This window comes from Trematomus bernacchii, unplaced genomic scaffold, assembly GCF_902827165.1.
Source record: "Trematomus bernacchii unplaced genomic scaffold, fTreBer1.1, whole genome shotgun sequence".
In the NCBI taxonomy this organism is placed as follows: Eukaryota; Metazoa; Chordata; class Actinopteri; order Perciformes; family Nototheniidae; genus Trematomus; species Trematomus bernacchii.
This window is the reverse complement of record NW_022988043.1, coordinates 14,164,172-14,189,704: the sequence shown is the minus strand read 5'-3', so window position 1 is coordinate 14,189,704 and position 25,533 is coordinate 14,164,172. Positions and strand designations below refer to the sequence as shown.

Sequence of the window (25,533 nt, the reverse complement as noted above, 5' to 3'; positions counted from 1 at the left end):
TGTCACTGATGAAAAGCTTGGGACAATGTGGTCTTTAACAGATGCACACATTGTTTAACATATTGGGTGAATGAATCAGGGAACTTCATCCCCATCTTTGTCTATTTAGTGGATCCTGGGAGGCAGTTCTCTTGGTTTCATTGTGTACTGTGGGTTAGCCCACATCAGAGTGACACCATCAAAGATTGTGGCTGTTTTGCAAAAGCTTGGCATCTGGAAATTAGTCCAATCCACACAGTGTACACTTTGCCCCCAGCTTTCCACGATGACACACTGTGGCACAGTAGGGTGATTGTAAAGAGGCCTTTGGAAAAGGTCACAAATCCTGCAGCTGATTAATCCTAGCCTCTGAAATTGAACCAAACTATTCCCTGTCAGAAAACATGAAAGGGTATTTTGCTGGATCCGATGTCATGTTGTAAATAATCTGAAGGGAATTTCTTGTTGTTTGTTTTTAACTTGTGATGCATCATTCTGTAAAGCACTTTGCTATATAAATAAAGCTTTATTATGTAGGCATCGTATATAAAAGAGATTTAGTCAGAGAAGAATACAGCTCCTTCCAAAACAAGGCCTTGAAATGTCCATTGCTGCTTTGTATTAGCCTACAAATTAGTTCAAGTGTTTAGTTAAGAGGGAAACTCTAGTTTTTCTGATAGTCGCTGCGTACATCCAATGACAGTTATAAACATGAAGTAAAAAAATATGAATTAAATTCAATATGCTTTTTGATAATCTAAAAGGTAAATCGAATAATTTAATAAATAAAGCGGACCTCTTCTGCCTGTTTTCACTGGCTTTTGTTGTTATATAGATATCATCCATTACATACCCACTGAGAAATAAGTTATTCATGCTTTCTATGATTTTCTCTCATTTTTAGCATCGTCTTCAATCAAACATCTCACATCTTTATACAACGAGGCACTGAAAAGGACGAATAAAAAGCTTGTCTGCTGGATTCACTGTCGCATATAAAAAAGACACAATCTGCTTTTTTTTCAACAGCTTTACTAAATGTATTTTTTCAAATTAGTTTTCAAATGTATTTACACTCTTGCTCCAGAGCCTCTTTTGAGATATATCCCATAATAAGGCTGTAACAGAGTCACTAGCCAGATCAAATATTTAAATATGGAACCTTTTTCTCGATAAAAAGGATGTCAAATCTGCAACGCAACCAACACAAATCGAATCATTTCCGATATGAAAGAGTTAAATGCTGTTTAAAAGCAAACCAGAGCTGTACACATATTTAGTAGTTTTGTACTTTGTAGTGGAATTATGTTAAATTGCATCTTCACTGATACATTCAATCAAATTCAAAATTAAATTGAGATTGATAACTTCAACTTCCCTCCCTCCGGACTCCAGTTTTTCAGAACACTCAACAGGCGCGTTAGCCGGAAACTCACAACGTTACCCTTTGCTTTTTTTAAGTGCAGCAATTTAAGGAGTTCCTTCCGAGTACAGTGATAACCCCCAAGATAAAATAACAGTAATTACTTATTTACATATGTAACGCATGCAGCATGAGAACATTGAAAATGAGCTTAAATTCAAAAGATTCAGTTTGGATGACAACATGAGATTTAGATTTTAAAATTGAATTGACAGGGTAACATGATGCTGAAGTATGACTGAACCTTGTCAAGCTGAAAATATATAACTATAAGAAGATATTAGAGAAAGAAGAAGTAACATGATTGGATACATCCTCCAAAAAGCTGTCCGTACTTAAAATGTGTCTCCCAAAGTATACTCCTTTTTTTAAATTACAAAAATGTGGCTGCAGGAAAAGGTTGTTACTGGTTTTTCCCCATTCATGTGGCTGGGAATGAGTTCAGACAGTGTAATAAGGACACTGGAGTTTAACATGCAGATTTGTATTTCATTTTCCAAAGCATTGATGTAATTATCAGCAATTAAAGTTATTAAATATTACATTTGTGGCAGCTTGTGATATCAAGGGAGCCATGTAAAAACCAATAAGAACGAAATGCCTTAATTATACCACTTATTCATGTTAGATCAATTATTCATTCAGTCCAATGATCCTGCTGTGCAACCATGGGCTATTTTTCCAAGGTAGAAACCCAATTATGGAAAAGCCAGCAATCACTGGAATCCTTAGCTCATGGCAGACGCAGCACTCATTCACATGTACAGAAACACCAGGGTGATCTGTAGGAAGCATTTTAAAATGCATGGAAGTAACTTATATGTTAATATAAGTATAGACACAATCATAGAACTTTGTTTCCTAAAGCCTAAAGCAATCTTATCTCTAGTTCAGCATTAGGTGAAATAAAGTATTGTTGCAAAAAGATTTCTGATAGAGCAACATTTGTTTTGGTATAAAATATAAAAACAAAACAGAAAACAGTCTACAGCCAGGCAACATGCTCACCATGATATTGCTATCATGATTAAGTTTAGCAGGCGTAACGTTTACCATGTTAGTTAAGCCTGTAAGCTAAAATTAGATTTTTTAGCAACAGACACAAAAGAGGAACCATGAATGTCAAAATGTAGATCCATCCAAAAGCATTTCACATATTTAAATGTTGTCGGGAGTGTTGAACTGAAGCTGCTAAATTGGGCGTAGATTGTAATGTTTTTTATATTCATTTGTGACACACAGTAGTTTCACGTCACCTCATATAATCACAGATTTCAGTTACTTACCCTCCTGCCTTTGGGTCCTCTGATGCCGATGGATCCTGGTGAACCAGAAGGCCCCTTAAAGTATTACAAAATATTGTTAACATTTGACTCTTAATACGAGGGACCGTTGCCTGTGTGTCATTTTTAATATTATTGCAGGTAGTAAGTTGAACCTGTATCCAGCAGTTTAGTCTTTTGATATAAACTCTACTATCGAAGGCTGCTTTTTTAAAACTGCCTTCATAGAGGTTGGACTCATATATTGATTCAATAATGGATATGTTAATAACAGTAGCTAAAAGTCTTATTCTTAATGATCTTCAATGTTTTACTTTGCTGCAGTGATGTAGATATGAACTTTAGGGTGTGTCAGTACAACATGACAACGATGTAAGCTGCAATAGAGAGAAGTGCTACAGTCCTTGGGTTTATGTAGACCTCCAACAGGCCAGTGTAGTCCATGGTTTACATTCAGTAAATATATAGTAGTGACAATTATAACAGTTAACTTACTGGGATCCCTTGCAGTCCAGGTGGCCCCGGCTCTCCAGGTATACCGGTGTGACCCTGGGGAACACAACATTACTCAAATTATATCTACATGATTTGATCAAATAAATGACCTTATACTATCTGCCTGTATGACGGCTTTGTTAAATAACCTTATTTTTTATATAGTAATATGTCATATAAAGCTACAGCGTGGTTGTTAGTTGTAGGCTTCTCCAACAATGTAACATACAAAATACTTAAAGTGGACCTATCATGCTATATTTGAATAATATAGTGTAGGACCATACCTATATAAGGCATATTTATACTTCTTTTTTTTCAAAATACCAAACAGATCATGCATTTTAGCCATGCCTCATTTCGCTCAATTTGACATTTTTTTGCTCTGTTTTTGCAAGGGCTGATTCTGTGAGAACAGCACCACCTACAGGCCTGGCATATGTACTACAGCGTCTCCAGCGCTTTCGAACGGCAATGGCCGTGGCTGTCTCCTCCTGATTGGTGGAGTTGGCCCAATAGCCGTAGCGCCACCGTCCTGACGTCAGGACAGTGTTCAAATCTGGATCAGTTTTGATCAGATCCGTTGCAGCCCCTTTTTTAGAGATTTGGGTATGGAGGAAAATAGAGAGGGTTGTGTTTTCTGACACTTGGTGAGTTCCCTGGAACACCGGGGACACATATTCATGTATAAAAGACGTACAAAAGTGCATTTTGCATGATAGGTCCCCTTTAAAATAAATTTTAAAAAGACATAAAGTAGGAAATAAATATAATAATAAAAAATATGTACATATAAGATAGAATCAAATAAACAGAATGTAAAAATAAATACTGTACAGTTGAATTAATACTGCATACTGAGTTTGTATAAACATGTCACAGCTTATATAGAATATAACATATATATATATACACATATGTAGAATTGAATGCCTCCTGGTACGAGATGGGATCCAGACTTACTCCTTACCATCGGCCCCGTTTCACCTGGAGGCCCGGGAGCTCCTGTTTTGCCTCGATCCCCCTGAAAAGAAAAAAAAACAATTAGAAAAACATTCATTTAGAATTGATAATGTTTAAATGTTCAGTCAAAAAAATATTGAGAAAAAAAAATAAACACAATTTATCAGAGCCTCAAGGTTTGTTTTGGTTTTATCTAACCAACAGGCATAAATGTATGTTATTAAATGGACCAATACGTAAAAAAGGAGCACATCTGCACAATTGAGAGGCCGCTACCAGCAACACTTTGATGTTTAGTCTTTAGTTTCTGAACTAGTAACATGCTACATCAACAGAGAGAAATCTAACAGATGGTTAATTGACAACACTTTCTGATACTAAAGTGTGACAAATTGCGAGCATGCTCACCTTTTCTCCTGTGATGCCAGTCTCTCCAACAGGCCCGACAAAACCAAGCAATCCCTAAAGACCAAAGCAAATTTGATTTGAACTCTCTCTTATTCGGAGCTCTAGTGAAGTTATCATAATAGTCTGTAAAGCTTTAGGACTCCAACTAAACAGACACACAGTGAGCATCAAACAGAAATCAGCAGAAAGAGGAGAGAAAAGCCTTTACCCTCTCGCCAAGCTTTCCAACCTCGCCAGTTATCCCGGTCTCGCCCTACAGCAAAGCAGCCAATTAGCATATCACAAATGTATTCAAGCCTTTCTTTTTTAGTTCAAATCAGTTGAAATGTGCTCGGAGGCTCGTTCCCCTGTGGTAACGAAGAATTAACATCTAATTTACACATATTCTGATGAAACATTATCATAAGAGAAAGCCGTGGAGAGAATGTTCTGTTAAGGATGACAGTGTTCGGCGGTGGATGTGTGAATGTTAGGTCTGACCTTGAGTCCATCTGGGCCTGTCAGTCCTGGGAATCCCTGCCTCCCCGGCCTGCCCTGAACAGAAAGCGAAAATGACACAAAGAAGTGCGCTGCGGCTCCACACGATAAACAACAAACTCTCTATATCTCTTTTAAAAAGGTGCAGTGTGTGAGTCTTCTGTCCCTCCGGAGGCCGCGGCACTAAACAAACCAACAATTGATGCCGAAACAAAAACATCCCTTTTAAGAAACTTAATGATCCATAAAACAGAGCGCCGTTAGCAGCATCAAAGGCTTCCTATTACCCACAGAAGTCATTGGGTCATTTGTGTTTGTTTGCAGTAATCACTTGTGGGTTTAACTTTTGGAGGAAGACAGACTGGAATCAACCGTTGCAAAAATATATAGTTTGATTGGAAAGCTCTTCTCTATTGTTTAGCCTGGGATGACTCCAAACAAAAACAGTTTTTTCAGACCGAGGTGGTCATTGGTGGTCATACTGCAGAGCATTGGAAAGCCATCCTATTTGTCTCTTCTAAAAACTTAAGTTTGTCTTGAACGGAATCTTTATCCAATATGTCGAGACGGTAATAATATAAAATATTGAAAAAAAACACAACAAAACAATAAATAATATTATACAATTGTATTTTGAAAGAACATTTAGAAGACAGATGGATCTGTTTGTTATTGTTTGTAATTTAGTTGGTTTGGTGTTAGAAGAGAGAATAGTAATTTGCTGACCAATCTGGTAATGTGTGTCCAATAGGAAGTCTTTCAAAACAGCTTCAGAACAATAGAGACGTCGGTCTGCCAAAAGACTAACCGACCATAACAGGTCAGAGTTATTGCTCCAAAGCTACATTTAGGCAGAGGCACGTGGTGCATGTGTGCATAGTAAGTGTTGTGGTGTTGAGTTTGGATCCTAAATGAAAACACAATAAAATGTGTTTTTGTATCTTCCAACAGGTCTTGAGTGGCAGGGCTTATCCAATCAGCACTCACCTCGAGTCCAGAGGGTCCAGTGGGCCCAACTCTTCCCTCATCGCCCTGAAAAAAAAAGAATTGTCATTTAAGGTCAGGGATTGAAGTGATCTTTTATTCATTTTCAAAATAAGTCAATCCCACCTGAAGTCCAGGTGTTCCTCTTGGACCTGGCAAACCTTGTGTCCCTTGTTTTCCCTGGGGATTAAACACAGCGTGAACTTTCACTTCATTTCAACTCACTGACAGTTAATACGTAAAGACCTAATGTCACTCTGACCTTGGATCCTTCAGGGCTGTTTTTTCCTGGTGGGCCAATGTCACCTGGGAAACCCTATGAAAATGACAGGAAATGAAACCTAGCTTTGTCAGCACACAGTGGCACTCAACCGTGCATCAGCAAGGAATAATATATATATAATGCATCAAAATGTAATAGTATATATCCTACCTCTAGGCCAAGAGGGCCAGGTAAACCATCCGGGCCCTTTTCACCAGGCTTGCCCTAAAAGTCCATTACATTTCATTTTAATTTGGTAGTCTGAAGCTACTTACAATAAGTGTCATCAACCATGAAGATACAAACAATAAATCTGCGAGTGCATTAGCTTTGAAGGCCAAACCGTTTTAGGTGCTACAATACTGGTTTCAAATAAGCCTCACCTTCAACAAATGATCTTACTGTTATCACACAGATCAGAAAACTAAAATGATTTGCCAACCTTGAAAATGACAAGAAATGTGCCTTACAGCATCTGTAAAAATGCACCTTGTTTGTGAATTTCTAGGTCATTTATTGCACATGCATGTTATGGAAATCTAATTTCCTGAAAGCTACAGTATTTACACTGCCAAAGCAACCTTGTTGTTTGTAAGAGGGAGAGATTCGGATAGGTAGAAAAGACTATAGCCATTAAGAGAGCAGGTTTTCCATACTAGAATCTCAAATCAGATCAGAGAGCACTCAAAATGTATTTTTGCATGTAAGGACAAAGTGCCAACATTGGTGGATTACTTTCAACACTAAGGCAGCATATGCACTGGTAATTTGCCAGAGCTCTGCTATTTGCATAATTGTTTATGCCACAGCTTGATTTGCATACATCTCTCAGATTAAAGTTCCCCTCATACATGTGCCTGAAGTTTGCTGTGTATACATTTGAAGTTCTCAAAAGAAATTCTTCAATAGCACCAGTATTTCTTCTTGGGGGAATCCTAAGAATACTTTGCCCTTTGAGCACACCACTATCCTTTCACAACACAATTATTATCTGAAGCAGCAAAGGGAAAACAAGTAAATAGACTTCACAAAAACATTTTAGAGAAGCTGTGTCTACTTTGAGCTCCATTAGATACAGTACTTTATGTTCATGTATTAAAGACTCACTGAAAACATACAAGCAACCAAATTGGTTTCATTCTCATTGGGTTATTTTTAATGTGGGATGGAAAAATACCTGCGGACCAGGTTTCCCACAAGGACCTGGCAAACCGGGCAAGCCACGAATACCCTGGGGAAAAAGGGAGCTCAGTGTAAACAAGAACATACAAAATAAATAAAACACACATGAACATGCTGCCTAAAGACATTGAGGTTGGAAAACATATCTAATCATATGAAGCCATCTGGAGTCAAAGGACAATTTGACATGCAGATAGGAGAAACCAGGTATTAAACCATCAATCAAATGTTTTCCAAAATAGCCCCCATACCACCTGAGCGCATACAAACACACACTTACCTTGTCCCCTTGGAATCCGTACTCCCCTTGCTCCCCCGGTAAGCCAACATCCCCCTGAAAAAACACAAAAGAACATGAAATAAAAATATGAATGTTATTCAAAAGTTATTTGATTATCACGCACCACAGAAATGCTGCGTTACACAAGCCGTGGCTTATGGTGTTAGCTTTCTGAGGACTTTGAAATACATTTAAGTGATTTGACGCCTTTAGCATTCTTGTACATAGCAGGTGAGTATTGAGAAAGACGTGTGCAGATCACCTTATCACCTTTCAGTCCTGGTTCCCCTGGGTTTCCAGGTACTCCCTCGGGGAAAAAACAAGATTAATGACTCAATATGATTAATGAGCAGGCTGGGCGTATTCCCGTTCAACATGAATTACATACTCAGGCTGTGGAATAATTTAATCATCAACCACTTGTCACTTCTGATCATCGAAGAGAGCTCAACCGCAACTGGGAGACATTTCTGGTTAACCAATCAAATCCCACTTACTTTATATTGGATACATACCAAAACCTGACAGAGACATAACTACAACACCACATCATTTACCTTCAGTCCTGGTGGTCCTGGAACGCCGATAATGCCCTCTGGGCCCATGTCTCCCTGCACACATGAACACATAAAACACACATATGTAAAGCCCTCTGCGTCTTCACAATTTAAGTTTTTTTAATCTCCTTATATTTATGGCTTATGTGTGTAAACTGTGTGTGTCATTTGAACCTTTCTTATACAAATGTGTGTACTTGAATATATAGATGCCTGCTACTGTTCGTCCTCCCCTCTTCTCTATTCTTTTAAAAATATTTTTCTTATATTTCCAATGAACTAAGGTATATCCTGGTATGCAATATTTAAAACGTCTCCATTAAAGGTGGGGTAGGTATGTTTGAGAAACCGGCTCGAGATACGCTTTTAGTTATATTCCATGGAATGCTCTTAACATCCCGATAGCAATGAATATCTCAAGTGCTTTGACAAAAAATCCATAACAAAATGTCATCTGTGGAAGCCGTAGTACTGTAAAAAGCACGACCAATCATTTTAGCCGGCCCGGCTAAAATAACTGGATGGCCTACCTGCCTGTCAGCCTGCCTGTGCACAAACTTATCTCGTGCCCTCATTGGTCATGTGCGCGTTCGTGTGTGTTGGAGGAGGGGCTCTGTAAGGAAGTGGCAGATTTTCTCCGGTTGTGTATTTTCAAATTCTAGCGCACTCGAGCCGGTTTCTCAAACTTATCTACCCTACCTTTAAGTTTTATTTTGTTTATGTTTACATTCATTGGTAAAGGTATTGTATGTGTAAACCGATAAAACTAAACTAAAACAACAACAACAAAAAGGCAAAATGTCCAGATGCATTCATTTGTGATTGCGGGAGCTCGTAAAAGACAAGAAACATGTACTTCATGTGCTTAACGTCGAGACACAACATTAAAAAAAGTTAGCAAAGTGTTTAAAAATCACAAAACATGAAGTTGTTAAATCAAAAAGAAGGATCCCCGAACACTCACAGTGAGACCATGGACTCCACATGGGCCAGGAGACCCCAGGTCACCCTGAGAGGAAGCAGAGGACAAAGAATGAGAGATGAAGAAAAGAGGCGACACAAGCACAATCATGCAGAGGTGTACACATGGAAGTTGACGGTATGTTTCTATTTATTTTTTTATTTTATTTTTTTATTTAACCTTTATTTAACCAGATAAAAAACATTGAGATAAAATCTCATTTTCAATGCTGACCTGGCCAAGAAGGCAGCAACGTTACACATAACACATAACACAAACATATAAAATACAGAGAACATAAAGAAAACAAAAGACGAAAAAGCAGTCACTACATTGTGCACATTAGGACAATAAAAAAAGTACACTACTTGTTACTGCAAGAGCAGCTGGTGGTGAGGACTTCAGACAACTTCAATTTAAAACATGAAATAGAGACAAGTGCCCTCAGTTTAAGGCGTGATTGAAGGTCATTCCAATATTTGATCCACTTATAGCCTTTGTATAGTTTCCTCACTCATTTCAGCATAGTGAGAGAGCCCTTGGCACTCGAAAACACAGAGAGGCTTGTTCCAAATGATCTACCCTGCAGCCGCATGACTACATCCTCTCCAGCTACACACCCAGAGGAGAGAGGGATGACACACAGCCCAGTGTGGCTTTCCTGTCGCCTTCCTACTATTCCTCTATGAATGAAAGGAGATGAATTCAGCCTGATGGAAAATCAACTCTTCTCTCTGGAGGCAGAGGAAATGAGACCTAGAGGAGGCCCTCAGAGGTCAGCCAATCAAAATCCAACACTGAGCCTGTCAATCATGAGGAGTAAGGGTCAGACTGAAGGAAGAAGACAGAAACTGCTGATGCTGCCCTGAAAGATATCTGCATGGATTATGATGGGGGAGTTACTGAATGACTGCAAAGACTTGGGGGACAGTCAGGAGCAAGAATATGATGTTCTTTCTGTAAAACAGTTCTCCAGTAGGTGAGGACCGAGTTATTTATTTGTACTGTGGAGGCGTGTGGCGCAGTGGAATAGTGCGTTGGTGTTCGGATCAGGGGAGCACAGGTTCAAACCCCACTGCAGTCAGCATGTCGTTGTGTCACTGGGCAAGACACTTCATCCCCAAATTGCTCCTGTGGGGATTGCCCACAGTATGTAAGTCGCTTTGGATAAAAGCGTCTAACAAGTAATGTACTGTTTCCACTTTTTGTACCTTAATGCACTTTCCATTTATTTTCATTTTATTTTCATTTATGTACTGCAACTTTTAAATAAAATGTGCCATGTCTAAAATATGGTGAAACCTCAGTCAGTCTTTTTGAACCACATGTGAAGACGTGCACTGTGGCAAAAGGGTGTAATAAATGAGTGCATTCATGTACATAATTCAACTTACTGGGTTCCCATCAGGGCCAGGAGGTCCCCTCTCTCCAAAGTCACCAGGAAACCCCTGAGCACACAAACAAACAGCAGGGCCATGAAACCAGAGGGGTAACTGAGTGGCTTCATCATGTTCATGCTGTCAAAACACTTGCATTTTTAAGATATCCCATGATTTGTCAGTAATGTTATTGCAGCATGCACAGAGGAGCAACAAAACTTTTCCCAAAACAGAAGTTTTCAGAGCAAAGCCAAGCAAATCCTCTAAAACACACTTCCAGCGCTTCATTCCTGGGAGACCGGCAGGAAATTCCACGGCTGAGTGTTTCCGAGCGACCAAGCTTCTGTTTGTGCACGCGCTGGGCAGCACGCGCTGGGCAGCACGCGCTCGGCAGCACGCGCACAAAACCCCCAGGACTCGCCTAAATGGCGTACAAAGCTGCTTGGCCCAGAAACTGATGACTGGGTCCTTTTTTTTTGCTTTGCGCTTGTAATTCCATTATAGAGGCAGAACAAGAGGCTCGATGCAGCCGCGAGGCCACATGTTCGACGTGTGCTTGTCACTAGGCCAAGGTCAACATGCAACCAACTCACATCACGGCTCAGCACTCGCCTACAGAAGGAGAGCCGTGGTTGGACAAATGAGAAATGGCAGATAGCAGAGAGATATCTTGTCGTCTGTCTGCAGACAGAGGAGGAGAAGTATCGAGTAAAACCACCTCAGGAGATGGTAACGATGGGATTGTTTGTGTGGCAGACTGCTGATTTAGGACATTAGGCAAATGTGGACAAAGTAATGAGCAGTAATTGGTGCAACATGAAGCCTCAGGAAATGTGGAAAAATCTCAATGCTGACTTGGTTTGATCAGAAACACATGCCTTAGTTCTCTAACTGACGGCAACTTTAAGCGAGACACTTCATTATGTGATCAGTCGGATGGAAATGATGCCACTGGGCTATGTATAAACAATAGCGTTGATCATTTTTTGTTTTATCATTTGTTTCTTTAACTGGAAGACGTTCCTACTTTCCATTCAGAAGGTTAACAGAGGAGCGAGGGAGCTGTTTAAACACAATAAAATACACACAGTGCAGAATTTGCTATTCCTTTTGTCTGCCTGTTCCAGATTTTGTTAAGCGGCATTACTGCTGACTCCGGACAGAAAAAGAAACTTCTTGTCTGAATCATTGCCACTTTTCACCACAGAGGAAGATAACTGTTTTCCACTGAACTTTGCGATTATGATTGTATTTTGTGGAACCAGTCTATGTCACTGACCGCTGCTGCATAATAACATCAGAGAACATGTACGACCAGACTCGGGCTGGGAAAAAAGCAGATTTACACGAGTGGTTATGAAGTATTTTCCATGTCAGCCTGGAAGGATGGGAAATGTCCTTCCAGGCGCCATTGAAGATATACTTCCCTGATCTGTGGGAAGAGCCAAACCCACAACTGACACATCGCATTATTATATCAGCCTCATGCAAAACAAGCATAGTAATGAGCACACTCCATAACATTCAATGTTTCCTAATCAACTTCAGCAAGAGAAAATGTGCCATACAAGATTCATAGATAAGGGGTCACTGACTTTAATATGAGGCCAGGATCTTACTGATTTAAAAAGGGATCCAACTGTGAATTTAAATCTGCTGACACGTGATCATTTATGTTTCCAATACATTCTGTTGAACTATTAAAAGTGCATATTTATTTTCTTTTATCAATCCATATATTAAAGGTGGGGTAGGTAAGTTTGAGAAACCGGCTCGAGATACACTTTTTGTTATATTCCATGGAATGCTCTTAACATCCCGATAGCAATGAATATCTTAAGTGCTTTGACAAAAATCCATGAAAAAATGTCATCTGTGGAAGCCGTAGTACTGTAAAAAGCACGACCAATCATTTTAGCCGGCCCGGCTAAAATGATTGGATGGCCTACCTGCCTGTCAGCCTTCCATCTGTGCACAAACTTATCTCGTGCCCTCATTGGTCAAGTGCGCGTTCGTGTGTGTTGGAGGAGGGGCTCTGTAAGGAAGTGGCAGATTTTTTCCGGCTGTGTATTTTCAAATTCTAGCGCACTCAAGCTGGTTTCTCCGAAATTACCTACCCCACCTTTAGTCTCGGGCATCACTTTGCCAAAATGGAAGCACAACGTTTCTTCTCAGATTTACAACGAGGGCCAGAAGGGGCTTCACACTGAACTACAGTCTTTGTCAGAGTGATGCTCATTGAATGCACCTTACAGTAGCTATTCAGTGAAGTAAGAGTCCATAGATCAAGACAAAACACCCTCACTTTCATGAGGCTGCATTAAAAATGTTCTCTGAGAAGTATGTTGAGAGAAAACTTTACCGGCCTACCCATCTTGCCCTTCTTCCCATGAACGCCAGGAATTCCCTGGAAACAGAAAAGAGAAGGAGCTACATAAGCAATAGAAGTGCAAAATGTAAAAAACATATGAATATATTTTCCTCAGAGACACTATCAGCCCTTTGAGGCTATGATGCTCCATATGTAAGATAAAACAATCGAAAATCGAAACATAGAAATATGTTTCCATCCCTTTAGATCATCATTTGTGGCCTGTTTACCCTTTGCAACAGCAGTTCCCAATGATACGTCACATACAATCTAAAAATCAGCTGTTAAATGGATTTTGATTTGAGAGTTTCTCAACTAGATCAGAATAGTTCATCCTCCACAGAACAGTCATTTTAGGACAGTTCAGGCTCAGCTTGTCAGGTTTAAGGTCAACCTTCATTAGATTGAACTGTACATTCAGCCAAAGCCTCAAATGAACTTACGCTATGACTTGTTTGCCATGTTAGATTGGTACCATGTCATGTCGGTATTAAACTTAAAGGGCAGCTGAGACTGACAGAATGTCCTCATTAGTTAAAGGACTGTCATGTCATAGTAGAAATGTGACCTGTTATTATTGCTACCAAAGCAATTGATCCCCTGAGGCCCATGCTATACGTTTTTTTTTAACACATTTCATTGAAATCTATTCCACAGTGTGATGTATGATTTAATCAAAGAACAAATGCACTTCTTCACTAGCAATGCTAAAGACTGTCCTGGAGGTTCATGGGAATGTTTGTCTTTGCTTGGTTTAAGTGCCCGACTCCTGCATGTTAACCTTCCAGCTGGACAGTAGGGGTGGGGTGGGAGGGGGGTGTGGATGTCTTTACCCCCAGATGTAATCCAATACAGTATAAGGGAGCCTGCCTTTGCCACTCTCGTCATACAAATTATAATTTGATTAACTGTGCCTGCAATACTTCCAGAATGAAAACTATTTGATCATTTCTCCCATGGACAGTCATAATGCAGCCCAGTGGTCATTTACTCTCACAGCCACTAATACTCACACTCTCGCCATCAGAACCAGGAAAGCCATGAAGTCCAGGGATGCCAATGTGACCCTAGAGAGATGAATAAAAGATGGAGAGGGGGTACAGATGTGGCAAAGATAGATGGAAAAGCAGAAAAAAGGTTGACAATGAGACTGAGCAGAGATGATGGACGTGATTAAGAATTGGTAGATGACAACAACGCTAACGTATTAAAAACTCTCTTCAAAGATGTCAGCTGTGCAGTATTCATTTGTTACAGCACTGAGGGCTATCTGCTACGGTGGAGTGTTGTTGTAGAGCCAAGCCTTGAGGAAAGTGTATATGCCCATGGACTGCATGGTGCTGGCTTCCACGATGTAGTCCAAGGGCACATACCCTCACATCAGGGATCTCTGAAGAACTCTCTGCCAAACCTGCTAGGAGGAAAAACTGGAGAAAAGCGGCGAAAAGGGCACAAGCACAAATTACAGCCATGACATTTAACGAGACGCTAACGTCTGAATGCATTACAGTTATGCTCCGCGGGTGAGCAATATAGTTTTTATGATATTTGGCTAACACTAACAAGGACAGAAAGCATGGAAAGGATTTTTTAAAAGCTAGAGTTAAGTGCTCTTACAGTACTTTACTAACAAAACCATCTGTCGTTATCATCATGGAGTTAACAAGGGCAGAAGAGTGGCGTTTACGACACTGGCCATTTTATGTACCCACATTAGTTAGGAAATTCATTTAGCAGGCATTTCACAGTTCGTTTAAGGGAGTGAAAGTTCCGAAGCTTTAATACAGAGAGGAGAGTCGTGCCTCTTTTCTCTGTGGCTTTCAGTGGCAGCTGAGTGAGGATGCATGACAAGAACATGACATATAAGTAAACAGAGAAAGTCAGTGCTTTTAACACTTTGAGCCTTACACTCTGAAATGTACAGTACTTCTTTAAAGAGTTTAATAACACAGATTGATGCCAAATATGTAATATTTCCAACATCTACTTACCCTGACTCCTTTTGGCCCCATTTTTCCTACAGGCCCGGGTAAACCCTGAATGTAATACACGACAAAACATATGTCTGTGGTTACAAACGGTGGCAGAACTTCATTTGAGTAACAACAAAACATTTAAAAGTTCAAATATAAAAGATAACAAATTCATTTTCGCTCCTGGATGCTGAGCGACTTTACCCAGACTTTTGCATTTGCACATTTCTAATTAGCCTCTTGGCTGGCATTTTCTGTGTCTATACTTAAAGCAGCATTCACATTGATTTCTCAGATACTCCAGCAGTGCAGAAAATCTGTCTCTGCAACTTCAGAGATCAACTCTCAGCTCAGGAGAACTCCCCACAGCAGTACACCGCCTTGACATAAACTTACAGCACCAGTGATTCACAGCCCACAGATGGTAGGGGGTGCTAAAACCTAATCCATCACACACAGCTAAGTGCCTATAGGGATCACAGTAAGTGCGCTAAAGCACAGAGGCAAACACCCGTGCCTGAACTCGACGCTAAGATAAACATTCAGTGGACAAGTGAGCAAGATGTTGTCTGGCTGTTTTCAGAGTTTACATTTGTCTAAAGCAGAGAGGAAACCCATTTTTAATGCAGAGAAAAGCCAATGCCAATCTAGCTTTGACTCAAACACTACTCCTAGAAGTGGTCCAAAGAATGAATCTCACATTTAAGACAGACACAGGAAGCAAGTTGTCCCCGTGAGCTGTGGCATTAGTCACACTTTTATTACCTTTACTTTCTTCAGAGCAGCGCTTACTATGGAAACCTTTGATATTGTATTTCTTCGCTGGACCGGGGGCATGCGTTGCTGAAATTACACCACAGGTACTTCTCCACAGCTCAGGGGGCTTTTTTTTCTTTTATTCAGGCGCAGCCAACTCTTTATTTGGATTTAGAAAATTAGATTTTTATGAGACTGAGACAGAAAGGCCGATTGCTGAGATTTCCTGCCGGCATTCAATATCTTTAAATTCGATTGTTTTTCTAGCTACGGAATACATACAAGGATTTGGTGATTCCCCCAATAATCCCATTTTATTTATCATTCTGACAGTAAAAAAAAACCTACAAGCTGAATTTGATTTATTAAAAAGACCAACTAATAAACCCTGAATTCACCATCAATATGATTTCCTAGCTTCCTTTTATTATTTTTTTTCTTTTATGCGTGTCCCTGTGTCTCCATGTTGTGTGTGTGTGTGTGTGTGTGTGTGTGTGTGTGTGTGTGTGTGTGTGTGTGTGTGTGTGTGTGTGTGTGTGTGTGTGTGTGTGTGTGTGTGCGTGTGTGTGTGTGTGTGTGTGTGTGTGGCCCTGCTCAACCAGCACCACAACACTAGATTTACTGCACCTGCCTGCCAGGATAGCCTTTGGCCCCGGGGCTTCCATCATCTCCCCGTTCACCCTGTGGAGAGAGCGACAGGAGAGAAATCAGCACCAGAGGAGGGAAGGAGACTAAGAGAGGGAAAAGGAAGGGAGAAAGCATTGCAAGATGCAGGAAGGGAAAAGGTAATCTACAGGAAAAAAATGTTTCTTTTGAACACACATAGTTTCAGTTGGAGCCCCACTGATTGCAATAATAGGAATCAAAAAGTATAAGTATAAGAAATATTAAGATGTAGTAAACAGTAGTTAATTGGTCCGAAAGAAGAATTAAATCCGTCAGCTTTACATTAAAGACCTTTTGTTTGGTCGCCTCAGTATGGCCTAAGGAAAGAGACTGTAGACATTAGCACTTTTAGCACCAATTAAATCGACAGTATGAGCTATTATAATTTGGTCGAGTCACATGCTGTGAAGCAGTTTTGCCTTAATATGTTCATCCTCATCAACGCAGAGAATAATACATGAGTCATTCCTTCCTTGTGGTGAGACCGAACCACATGCATCCCCCCCGAGAGGAATGTTTAATTCTACATGTATGGGAAGGGTAAAACAGGATTAGTTAGTGAAGGCATGCTGAGGCTCGCCACATTCATTATACACTGGCGACAGTTATGTGTCTGCCAAAAACCAGATAATTAATGTGTTATACAAGATTAAAATAGTAATGTATTATTAAAAATGGTGTGGAAAATGTTGTAGAATGCCACAGAGAATCAGCTGTAGTAAAAACTGCTGCAATAAAAAAGAATATTGTAAAACAGCAAGGTCATTTCTGCTTAATAAGCCCAGAGAGGGTAATATAGGACTCTGGCAAATAACCACACATTATCTGGTTTATTAAAAGTCTGCTTACCATTTACGTCTAATCATTTGACATAAAAATGGGCGCTTATGAATTTGTTTTATGAGTACCATATTTATTTTTTTGATAAGCAGAAATATGTTTGGTTCCCATCTTATGTGTTGAAAAAGCCACATAGCTGATACACAAACCTGCAGACTGCAGAAGGTGATGATGAAAATGTTTTGTGGATGTAAACCACACTGTTCCGCTGTTAGACAGTTGGTGGCAGTAGCGAGCAAAGAAACGTAGAAATGTTACAAGTTAAAGGTAGAGAGGAAGAAAGCCAACCGCCGTGAATACGAGCTGTGTCCAAAATCACTCCCTCGTTTACACATTCACTTTGTATATAACAGACACTTTATAGTTTACTTTATAGGGAGCCGTAGATCGAAATTCAATACTGACAGATGTTTAGTTGTACAGGAGTCATTTTTCGCATTTTTATACAATTCATTGCATTTTGGGATTGTAAGCAGAAGGTGGTGTATATGCCATGGAAAGTCTTATTGTATGTGTTCTGGAAATGATAAAGGCACTATATATTCCATATTTTACATTGACACCAGTGAAATGTAGCTTTAAGAATAATTAGTTTTTTTATTTCAAAAGATTTATGAAGAAAACGCATCAAAATAAACTGGCTCTAATCATGTGGTATTTGATTTTCCACAAAAAATAGCATATTGTCTCGAGAGAGAACTGATTGGAAGAGGAAAAGTTGTGACACAGCACATTCTTCTCAAAGATAGTACACAGGATCTGGACTCAGGAAGGAGGGGGAGAAGGGAGAGGAATGACCTCGGGGTGTCCAAACCATTTAGCCCACTTGTACCTCGGCCAAAAATGTCTCCTTCTCTATTCCAGACAAGATTCCCGAACAACTAATGTCTAATGTCTAATGTCCCCGCCACCCCATATCTCTTTGTTAATATCACAAACATGTCGGTGTTAATACTTTCCCTTGTAACTATAAATGGAGAGACATGCTGGAGTCTCATGGGAAATGTTTCTGGGGCCTCTTGGCTCTACTTTCAGATAAGTAAACATTCATTGACACACAGTTAACAGTGCAGCCAGCAGACAGACAAACAGCATGCAGTGGATTTAGTCAGCATGATAACACTTCAAAGAGACGGAGGAGGGATTGTGTCGAAGGAGGCAGAGAAATCACATTTTTGTTGTTTTCAGAGGCTTGCTGTTCAGAAAATGCACTGCGATTGCCTCATGATTGTTTCCATCCCTCGTTATAACATTAACACTCTCCTAAGACAATGCTAATCAACTATGTATCTCACCTACTGTAACCATTCAAGATTTTATCTGCTACCATAGTAATTTTGTAAAATTGGATTAAATGATATGTTATTACAGATTTAGCCAAAGAAAAGCAACATTACAACTTGATAGGTACACTGGTGAGGAGACGGAGAAATGGTATGATATCAATTACACTGTAGCCATGTTTACGGAGTATTGAAGTACTCACAGGCTCAGCGGGATGACCAGAAGGACCGGCATGACCTTTTTGTCCCTGTTGATGGAAAAATAATTGGTTAGAGATTTGCATATCCAACAAGTAAAAATTATCCCGGCATCTTATCTAATTTCCTCACAAAGCCACAAGTACTACTAAATGAAGCACTTTGGAGAAAGAGATTATGTCCATATTGGTTGAAAAGGTATCATTTATCTTGAATTTAGTTAGAAAATGGTATCGCCTTGTGTTCAATAGCATCTTGATCAACACAACAGGAGCTGAAATTACATTGAAGTTTCCTATTGCCTAAAGGAGGACTTGACTTTGTTTCCTCAGAAAATAAAATCACCTAATAAAAGAGCAGGAAGGTTTACAGATAGGGTCAATAGCAAAGAGCAACATAATAGCTGTAAAACCAATAGACCGCATAGCAGCATTGGCTGGTTAACGCCGAATAAAATTAGATTCCTACACAAGACCAATCACGGTTCTATTTACTGTTGCAGCCCGACAGCTTGGCCACGAGTTTTCTGATCCTTGCCACGGATGCACTGAGGCAAAACAATGCAGAACAATCCTGCATTAATTAAACTAGCAAACCAATTAGACAGGCACAAGTGAGACCCAACAGGGTAATTAATGGTCACCTTCATGCCCTGTGGTCTCCAATGAGCATGGCAGCTGGTTGCAAAATGTATTAATCTTTTCACAATCAAGGCCTACAGCGGAGAAGATACAGCCGTGTGCGGTCATCTCTGAGGGAAGAACACGTCTATCCCCTCATGTGTGAAGTCATTAGCCGTCAGTTGTGTTGGCCTGTCGGAAACAGAATAACTAAACCAGAGGCGTGCAGCTTCAGCAGGAGGCCGAAAATGAGTCTTGGTGTAAACAAACAAGTCACCACCAAGAGACCTATACCGAGCACTCTCTAGCCTGCTGCAGACTGTGTGCATGAGGATTAAAATATCTCTCTGCTAACATCCTGAGAGACATTTGGTAGTATTGATAGAAAGCAGGGCTCCACTAGAAAGGCTACTGAGTTTATGCAAGCCTGGTTGACTGGGATGGGAAAGGAAACAACAACTTAAAGATAGTTTTTTTTACAGTTGGCTTCTATTTGGTGTTGATATTCAGTAATTAACTTGTCAGTGTACTAAAATCACTGAAACTTAATTCATAATGCAATTTTACCTCTGGCTAATACTCTAAAATGTGGGCGGCAACCTCTTACATCTAGATCCTGCCTTGAAAGGAATAGTTTGACATTTTGGAAAATAAATGTATACAATTTCTTGCGTTAGATTAGATTTATATTACACACTAGGTTAATAGGACTTGGTAGCTTAATTTAGCACAACAATTGGAGGAGACAGCAAGTTTGGCTGTTTCCAGAGTTTTACAACCCCAGATATCAGCACCTTTTTGTCACATTTTTGTCAATGGGGTGAGACTATTTATTTTCCTTTCGTTGCACTGATTTCTCCTATTTCTCCCGTTTAAATTAAAGGTCCTATGTCATGCTTTTCCGGTTATTACCTGTCCCCTTGTGTGTTATGAAGGTTTTTATGCATGTAAACGGTCTGCAAAGTCACAAACCCTCAAAGTACACCATGTAGCGAGTAAAACTCTAACACAGAAAAGACCTGTCTATGCTGCCCCAGAACGCCTCGCCTCACACTCTGTCAGCGGCGAAACTGTGACGCGCTGGGGGGGGGGGGGTGCTAGTGGAGCCTGGAGCACCCAGACCCAACGCAGCATTCTCATCTGTTTGTCCTTACTGGCAGTGGCGGCCGGCCCATAGGGGCGCTAGGGGCGGCGCCCCCCCTCTTCCCACGTTTCAGATTGTCATTAAAAAATATATATATATATTTAAAAAAAAAAAAAAAAAAAGATTTTTATTTTTATTTTTAATAAACAAGGTACATATTATATAGTCAAAAAAATGTCAGAAAAATGTATAATCTACAATAAAATCTTGTTTAAAATTGTGTTACGATGTCTAAAGTTACTGATAAGTCATGTGTTTCCATTACCCTCTCTCGTCTGGGCTCTAAGAAAAGAGCCCTAAGTGCAGCAGCAGCCAACCAAGTGCTGACTGTTGCTACCTGAAAAGTACTATGCCGCCGAAACATAATTTCAGCCAATCAGCGTCGTCAGATCTGATGGTCCAAGGGCTACAATATCAGCGCCCGGCCCAAGGCATATTTCTAGAATCTGTGGAATCTCAGCTTGTTAGCATAAGCTTGTTTGTGCATATCCGATAAGTATATCGATCGATTTATACCTAGAGTGCGTTAGCATTTTTTCGCTCAGGGCTCATTTAGCAAAAGGTTAGCTTCTTGTGAGACTTGTGTTTTATTTCGGTAAAAATGGTTCATATCATCAGTTAGCTGAGTTTCGTCCCGTTAAATGAGTATGACACATGAATAGTTTATTACATTTTAAGAAGCCCTGAGACACAGTTTCGTGAGAAAAAAAACGGGGGGAAAAAGCCCCTTAACAGGTTAAATGGGAATTAAATCATTTGAGTGTTCCCAAAGCCCCGGTGTTCTGCAGTTTGTGCAGAAGTCATAATTTAAGGGGTCATTTCTCAATTTTTTTTCCGGGGTAGCATCCCCCCGGACCCCCCTAGTATTGTTTGGTCACCACTGTAGCTATGTCAGATTGACAATAAAGAACCTTGAACCTTGATTTCCACAGCCCCACCTAAAATATTTTCCACCAGCCGCCACTGCTTACTGGTGTCATTTTCTGGTTGCTAACGCCATTGTAACACATAATCACTGGTGTTCCACTGTAACGGTGGTAGACTCATCAGAACAGAGTGGGCGAGCTGACCCATCAGAGCACAGTGGGCTCATAGGGAGGGGGGGGGCAGGAGCTCCAACAAGCCGTTTAGGACAGAGAGTGAATACACATACTATACAGAGATGCTGTATGAGAAACCAATGTGAGTTTGGAAAATTGCACAATATAAATCTATTTTAGTATACCTCAACAATGGAATTATGATCAGTAGAAATGGCCATGACATGGGACCTTTAAAAAGAAAGTGAATATTTCCCAAAATATTAATACAAATGTACTAGTCCTTAGAACATGGTCTTGTCTTCAGTCTAAAAAGTGCATGTTCTTTGAATCGTTCAACACATATTTTTCAATAATGGATCCTGACATGTTTGTTTTCTTTGGAAACTATGGACCCTTGATTCAAATTTAATACCACGTTTGAAAATCATTTGGCTGTACAACATGAGTTCATAATGAAGGACCCCCCGGCGGGTCGGGCCGGGTTCAGAGGATGAGGCAGAGTGAGGCTGACATGCCTGAAGCTGTTAATGGAAATCACCCTGGCAGACTGACATCCCAAGTTGATCAAAAGAATAATATTGGTCTGGTGAATCATCTCATATTAAAAGAGTACATTAACAAGGTGCCATTGGAACATTTCAGAGATGGTATCCCATCTGTCCGACAGTTACATACATATCATCTGAGATTGAGGCCTCTGATGTCATGATGATGTGAGAACTGATGCTGTGACCATCAGCAGGAAGCTAAACTGCACAGAAGTATGCAGCAGAGAGATGAAAAATCCCATGAGTTAATCTATGACAAAAAGCCAAAGCTTGTTCCTGGGTCCAATAAAAAAAACCTGACTGGAAAAAGACATATACACACTTTGAAAGGCACCTATTTTTTAGGATGACACATCTCTGTTGCATCTCCTGCAGTGTTTGGAGATAGAGTAAAGCCAGATGCTGGTCCACGGGCCACAGTAACTCTATGAGTTGACGCTTTTATTTTCCATTTCTGTCAAAGTCCTTATTAATGATTATTTGTCTATTTATCTACTGACAGACAGCACTGTGCTTTGAGTTGGAAATATCTGACAGGGGTTTGGGGAGTAGACGAATCTCCTGCTGCAGCCATAACAAAGAAAAAAGACAAAAGAATGTGCCTGAGCCTTCCAGCAAGTCCAATACAACAGAGTACAGTAAAGTAAGAGGAAGTAAGTGCGTGCATGCATCTTCAAGTGTTTCATATATATGGACTCAAACTAATTGGACAACTTTCCCAGTTCTCTAAATCCATTGTGTTTCACACAGATGGCAAAGGAATACATTCTCCATTAGTTCTCCCTCTTTATGAAGTACAAACATCTTCAATTAGTGTAACTAACACCAGATCAACCCTGCAGCCAACAGGCAAAGTGCAGCAGCGATAGCATCTCCCTCGCTTACAGAATAAGTAACAGACTTCATGACAGGCGGAAAAAAATGTCTTTCCATATATTATTTGTTTTATTACAACCCAAAAACTTAATCCCACCTGGCAAGCCTTACAGTGCTTCCTTGGATAAATCACACTCAGCAAATAAAGGTACCGTGAAAGAATGTTATGTTACAAAGCTGAAGAGCAGGAAGGTGCTATTCCAGCGTGCCATGATCGAGTTGGCTGTGTAAAAGGCACACTGGTCCAGGGCTGGTAATACTCAGTGTTTTAGTCGCAGTGTTTTAGTATGACACACGCAAACACGAGTCTCTTCTTATTTTACAGTGCAGACCTCTGACTGACTCCTAGGCAACCTCCCCATTACATCTCTACACATTTCCCACAGTGAGAAAGGCTTTCTCTGGCAGCGGGCCAAAGACTGAGCACAAAACTCAGAGAAAAGTGTCCATAAAGCAGCGGCAGGTAATGGCTTTACTGGCTGATTCGACAAGAGAACAAACCTTCAGCTACGTCTGTGCCACATGGAATTTCGCTGTAATTTGAATACAAAAGTGCACTGTAAGGAGTTTTGGCTCCCAGTGCCGAGTACGATAAAAAAAAAATCGAAGGGAGTTATGAACAGCTGCAAGCAATGAGGTGTCTGGTGGCTTTCAGAAGAGCCAAGCTGATTGTCTTGCTTTTATGAGTTGGATACAAGCTACATAATCAAACTTTGCATGGCTTTCAGCAGAGTGTGTTTTAAGGTTAGCAAAGACCTGATCATCAGAACGGGAAAAAAGGATCTGTTACAACCGCGTCAACTCAGCCAGGACGCCTGTCCACACCCAGCAAAGATCCTCAATTACCATAAATCAGCAGGAGAGCTATCAGCTTTTTCCCATGACTCCACGTTGCATGACTCACAAGGCGAGAAGAGGTCTTCCTCCTTCGGGCTCAGGCCTCCCCCTTACTACACTGAACGGAGGATCCTTGAGTGCAACAGATGTTTTTTCAGTTAGCGATGTCCAATTTCATAATAGATTGTTGGAGCTCCCGCCAAGGCATTATTGAAGTATTGTGTCCCAAATGACGACAGAAGTTTGTCAACGTGTCTAAGAGGGAAAGTTGCTTACAAATTATTCTCATACTGTGTGACAGTTGTTTTCTAATTAGCATTCCTCTAGCATTAGAAACCTGACCTTACGTTGACCCTTTATTGTTCTGAGAACACATTTCTCCAGAGTATACTTCTGACAGCAAACAGTAAAAGTTGTAGTGTGATGATAAACTGCTGAGTGTCATTTAAGAAAGCCCTGTCTGAGGTTTTCTTTCCACAAGCTTTTGTTTTTCCAAACAGATGTTGCTGCACTGTCAGACTGTCAGGTAACTCAGAAGAGTTTCCCTTGCCTTTGTAAATCTTCTGTTCTTAGTTCTCATTATTCACAATATGAAAACATTATGCAACCTGCAAAGATATTTACATTTATATAAAGACTACAATAATTCAATTCCTCTTCTAAATCTTGGGGATTCCCTAGCACTAAGTTAGCAGGGTGGGTCTCCCATCTTGAAAAGCTGATAATTAAATCATACATTTAGGTTTCAGTGAAGAGTGTATGTGTCACACAATGATGTAAGTGCTGTTTATGCCTTTTTCCCCCTGCTAACAAGATGAATCTGGGGTAATCTGGGGATTTATGAAAGTTTTGGCCATGAAATCAACTGCGCGGTGTTGGGTGGTGATTGATAGCAGAGATGGCAGAGTTGTGGAATACTTTTTGAGGCCTGCTAAATGGGTATTACTCATACAGGCAGCTAGCAAACCGTATACTAGAGTTGCGGTGTAGATTATAGGAGTGAAACTACAAACATGGTGGGAAACATCCCTTCCAGTCCACTGGCTCTGTTTGGAACATCATTTATTGCTACTCGGACTCGACCAAACACTATCAACGCTTCTCAGTAGCACAGTATAGATCTGATCATTATGGTTAAAGGCAAAGTAGTAGGAGGCAAACTTTTCCTGTTAAAGATGTGGCAAATATTGTTTAAGGAGATTATTATGAAACAGTTCATTAAAACAGCATTGGTCTTGTCAAGTTGTATTTGTGGTTAACCAGGCAACGCTGCTGATAAGTGTTCTTAATGTTCCATAGCTAGTAAGTTTGTCTTTGCTATGTACCCTTATAATAACTTTAAAAATCTCCATGAGCTGTTTAATAGTTTGCATCTTCCATAGGCTCCTCAATGTCAGAAGACGGGCTACGGCATGGCTGCATATGGTATTTTCATGGGATTTGATGACTATAAACAAAACATCAAATATCATCAACATTGTTCTTAAGTGGAATTAATAGGTTTTACAATCCTCCACCAAGATATGAGGAAACAATTTGGAAAAAATACAAGTTATTTGGAAAAAACAACTAATGCAAAAAATGATTTTCTTAAAAAACAATGTGAACAAACAAAGTCAGTTAGAAAGTGATTTGCACACTGCGTAGTAGGAAATCCAACAGGCCCTGGCCCACTTGAGATGTGCAATTACTGTGGCGGGGGGGGTAACAGGGTTTGGGAAAAGGCCAAGGATAAAATGCACAAG

General features: G+C 40.2%; 1 protein-coding gene across 1 annotated transcript in view; it reads right to left on the bottom strand.

The window, feature by feature from the left end:
- Positions 1 to 25,533, bottom strand: part of col27a1b (collagen, type XXVII, alpha 1b) — a 68,249-nt gene that overhangs the window by 22,026 nt on the left and 20,690 nt on the right. Inside the window, exons 8-28 of the mRNA XM_034118635.1 lie at positions 18,726 to 18,770; positions 16,361 to 16,414; positions 14,996 to 15,040; positions 14,018 to 14,071; positions 12,996 to 13,040; positions 10,649 to 10,702; positions 9,258 to 9,302; positions 8,294 to 8,347; positions 7,999 to 8,043; positions 7,737 to 7,790; positions 7,452 to 7,505; positions 6,446 to 6,499; positions 6,275 to 6,328; positions 6,139 to 6,192; positions 6,016 to 6,060; positions 5,032 to 5,085; positions 4,760 to 4,804; positions 4,552 to 4,605; positions 4,151 to 4,204; positions 3,181 to 3,234; positions 2,689 to 2,742 (exon numbers count right to left, since the gene is read on the bottom strand). Coding sequence (XP_033974526.1) covers positions 2,689 to 2,742; positions 3,181 to 3,234; positions 4,151 to 4,204; positions 4,552 to 4,605; positions 4,760 to 4,804; positions 5,032 to 5,085; positions 6,016 to 6,060; positions 6,139 to 6,192; positions 6,275 to 6,328; positions 6,446 to 6,499; positions 7,452 to 7,505; positions 7,737 to 7,790; positions 7,999 to 8,043; positions 8,294 to 8,347; positions 9,258 to 9,302; positions 10,649 to 10,702; positions 12,996 to 13,040; positions 14,018 to 14,071; positions 14,996 to 15,040; positions 16,361 to 16,414; positions 18,726 to 18,770 — 1,071 coding nt within the window. The remainder of the gene's footprint in view (positions 1 to 2,688; positions 2,743 to 3,180; positions 3,235 to 4,150; positions 4,205 to 4,551; positions 4,606 to 4,759; positions 4,805 to 5,031; positions 5,086 to 6,015; positions 6,061 to 6,138; positions 6,193 to 6,274; positions 6,329 to 6,445; positions 6,500 to 7,451; positions 7,506 to 7,736; positions 7,791 to 7,998; positions 8,044 to 8,293; positions 8,348 to 9,257; positions 9,303 to 10,648; positions 10,703 to 12,995; positions 13,041 to 14,017; positions 14,072 to 14,995; positions 15,041 to 16,360; positions 16,415 to 18,725; positions 18,771 to 25,533) is intronic.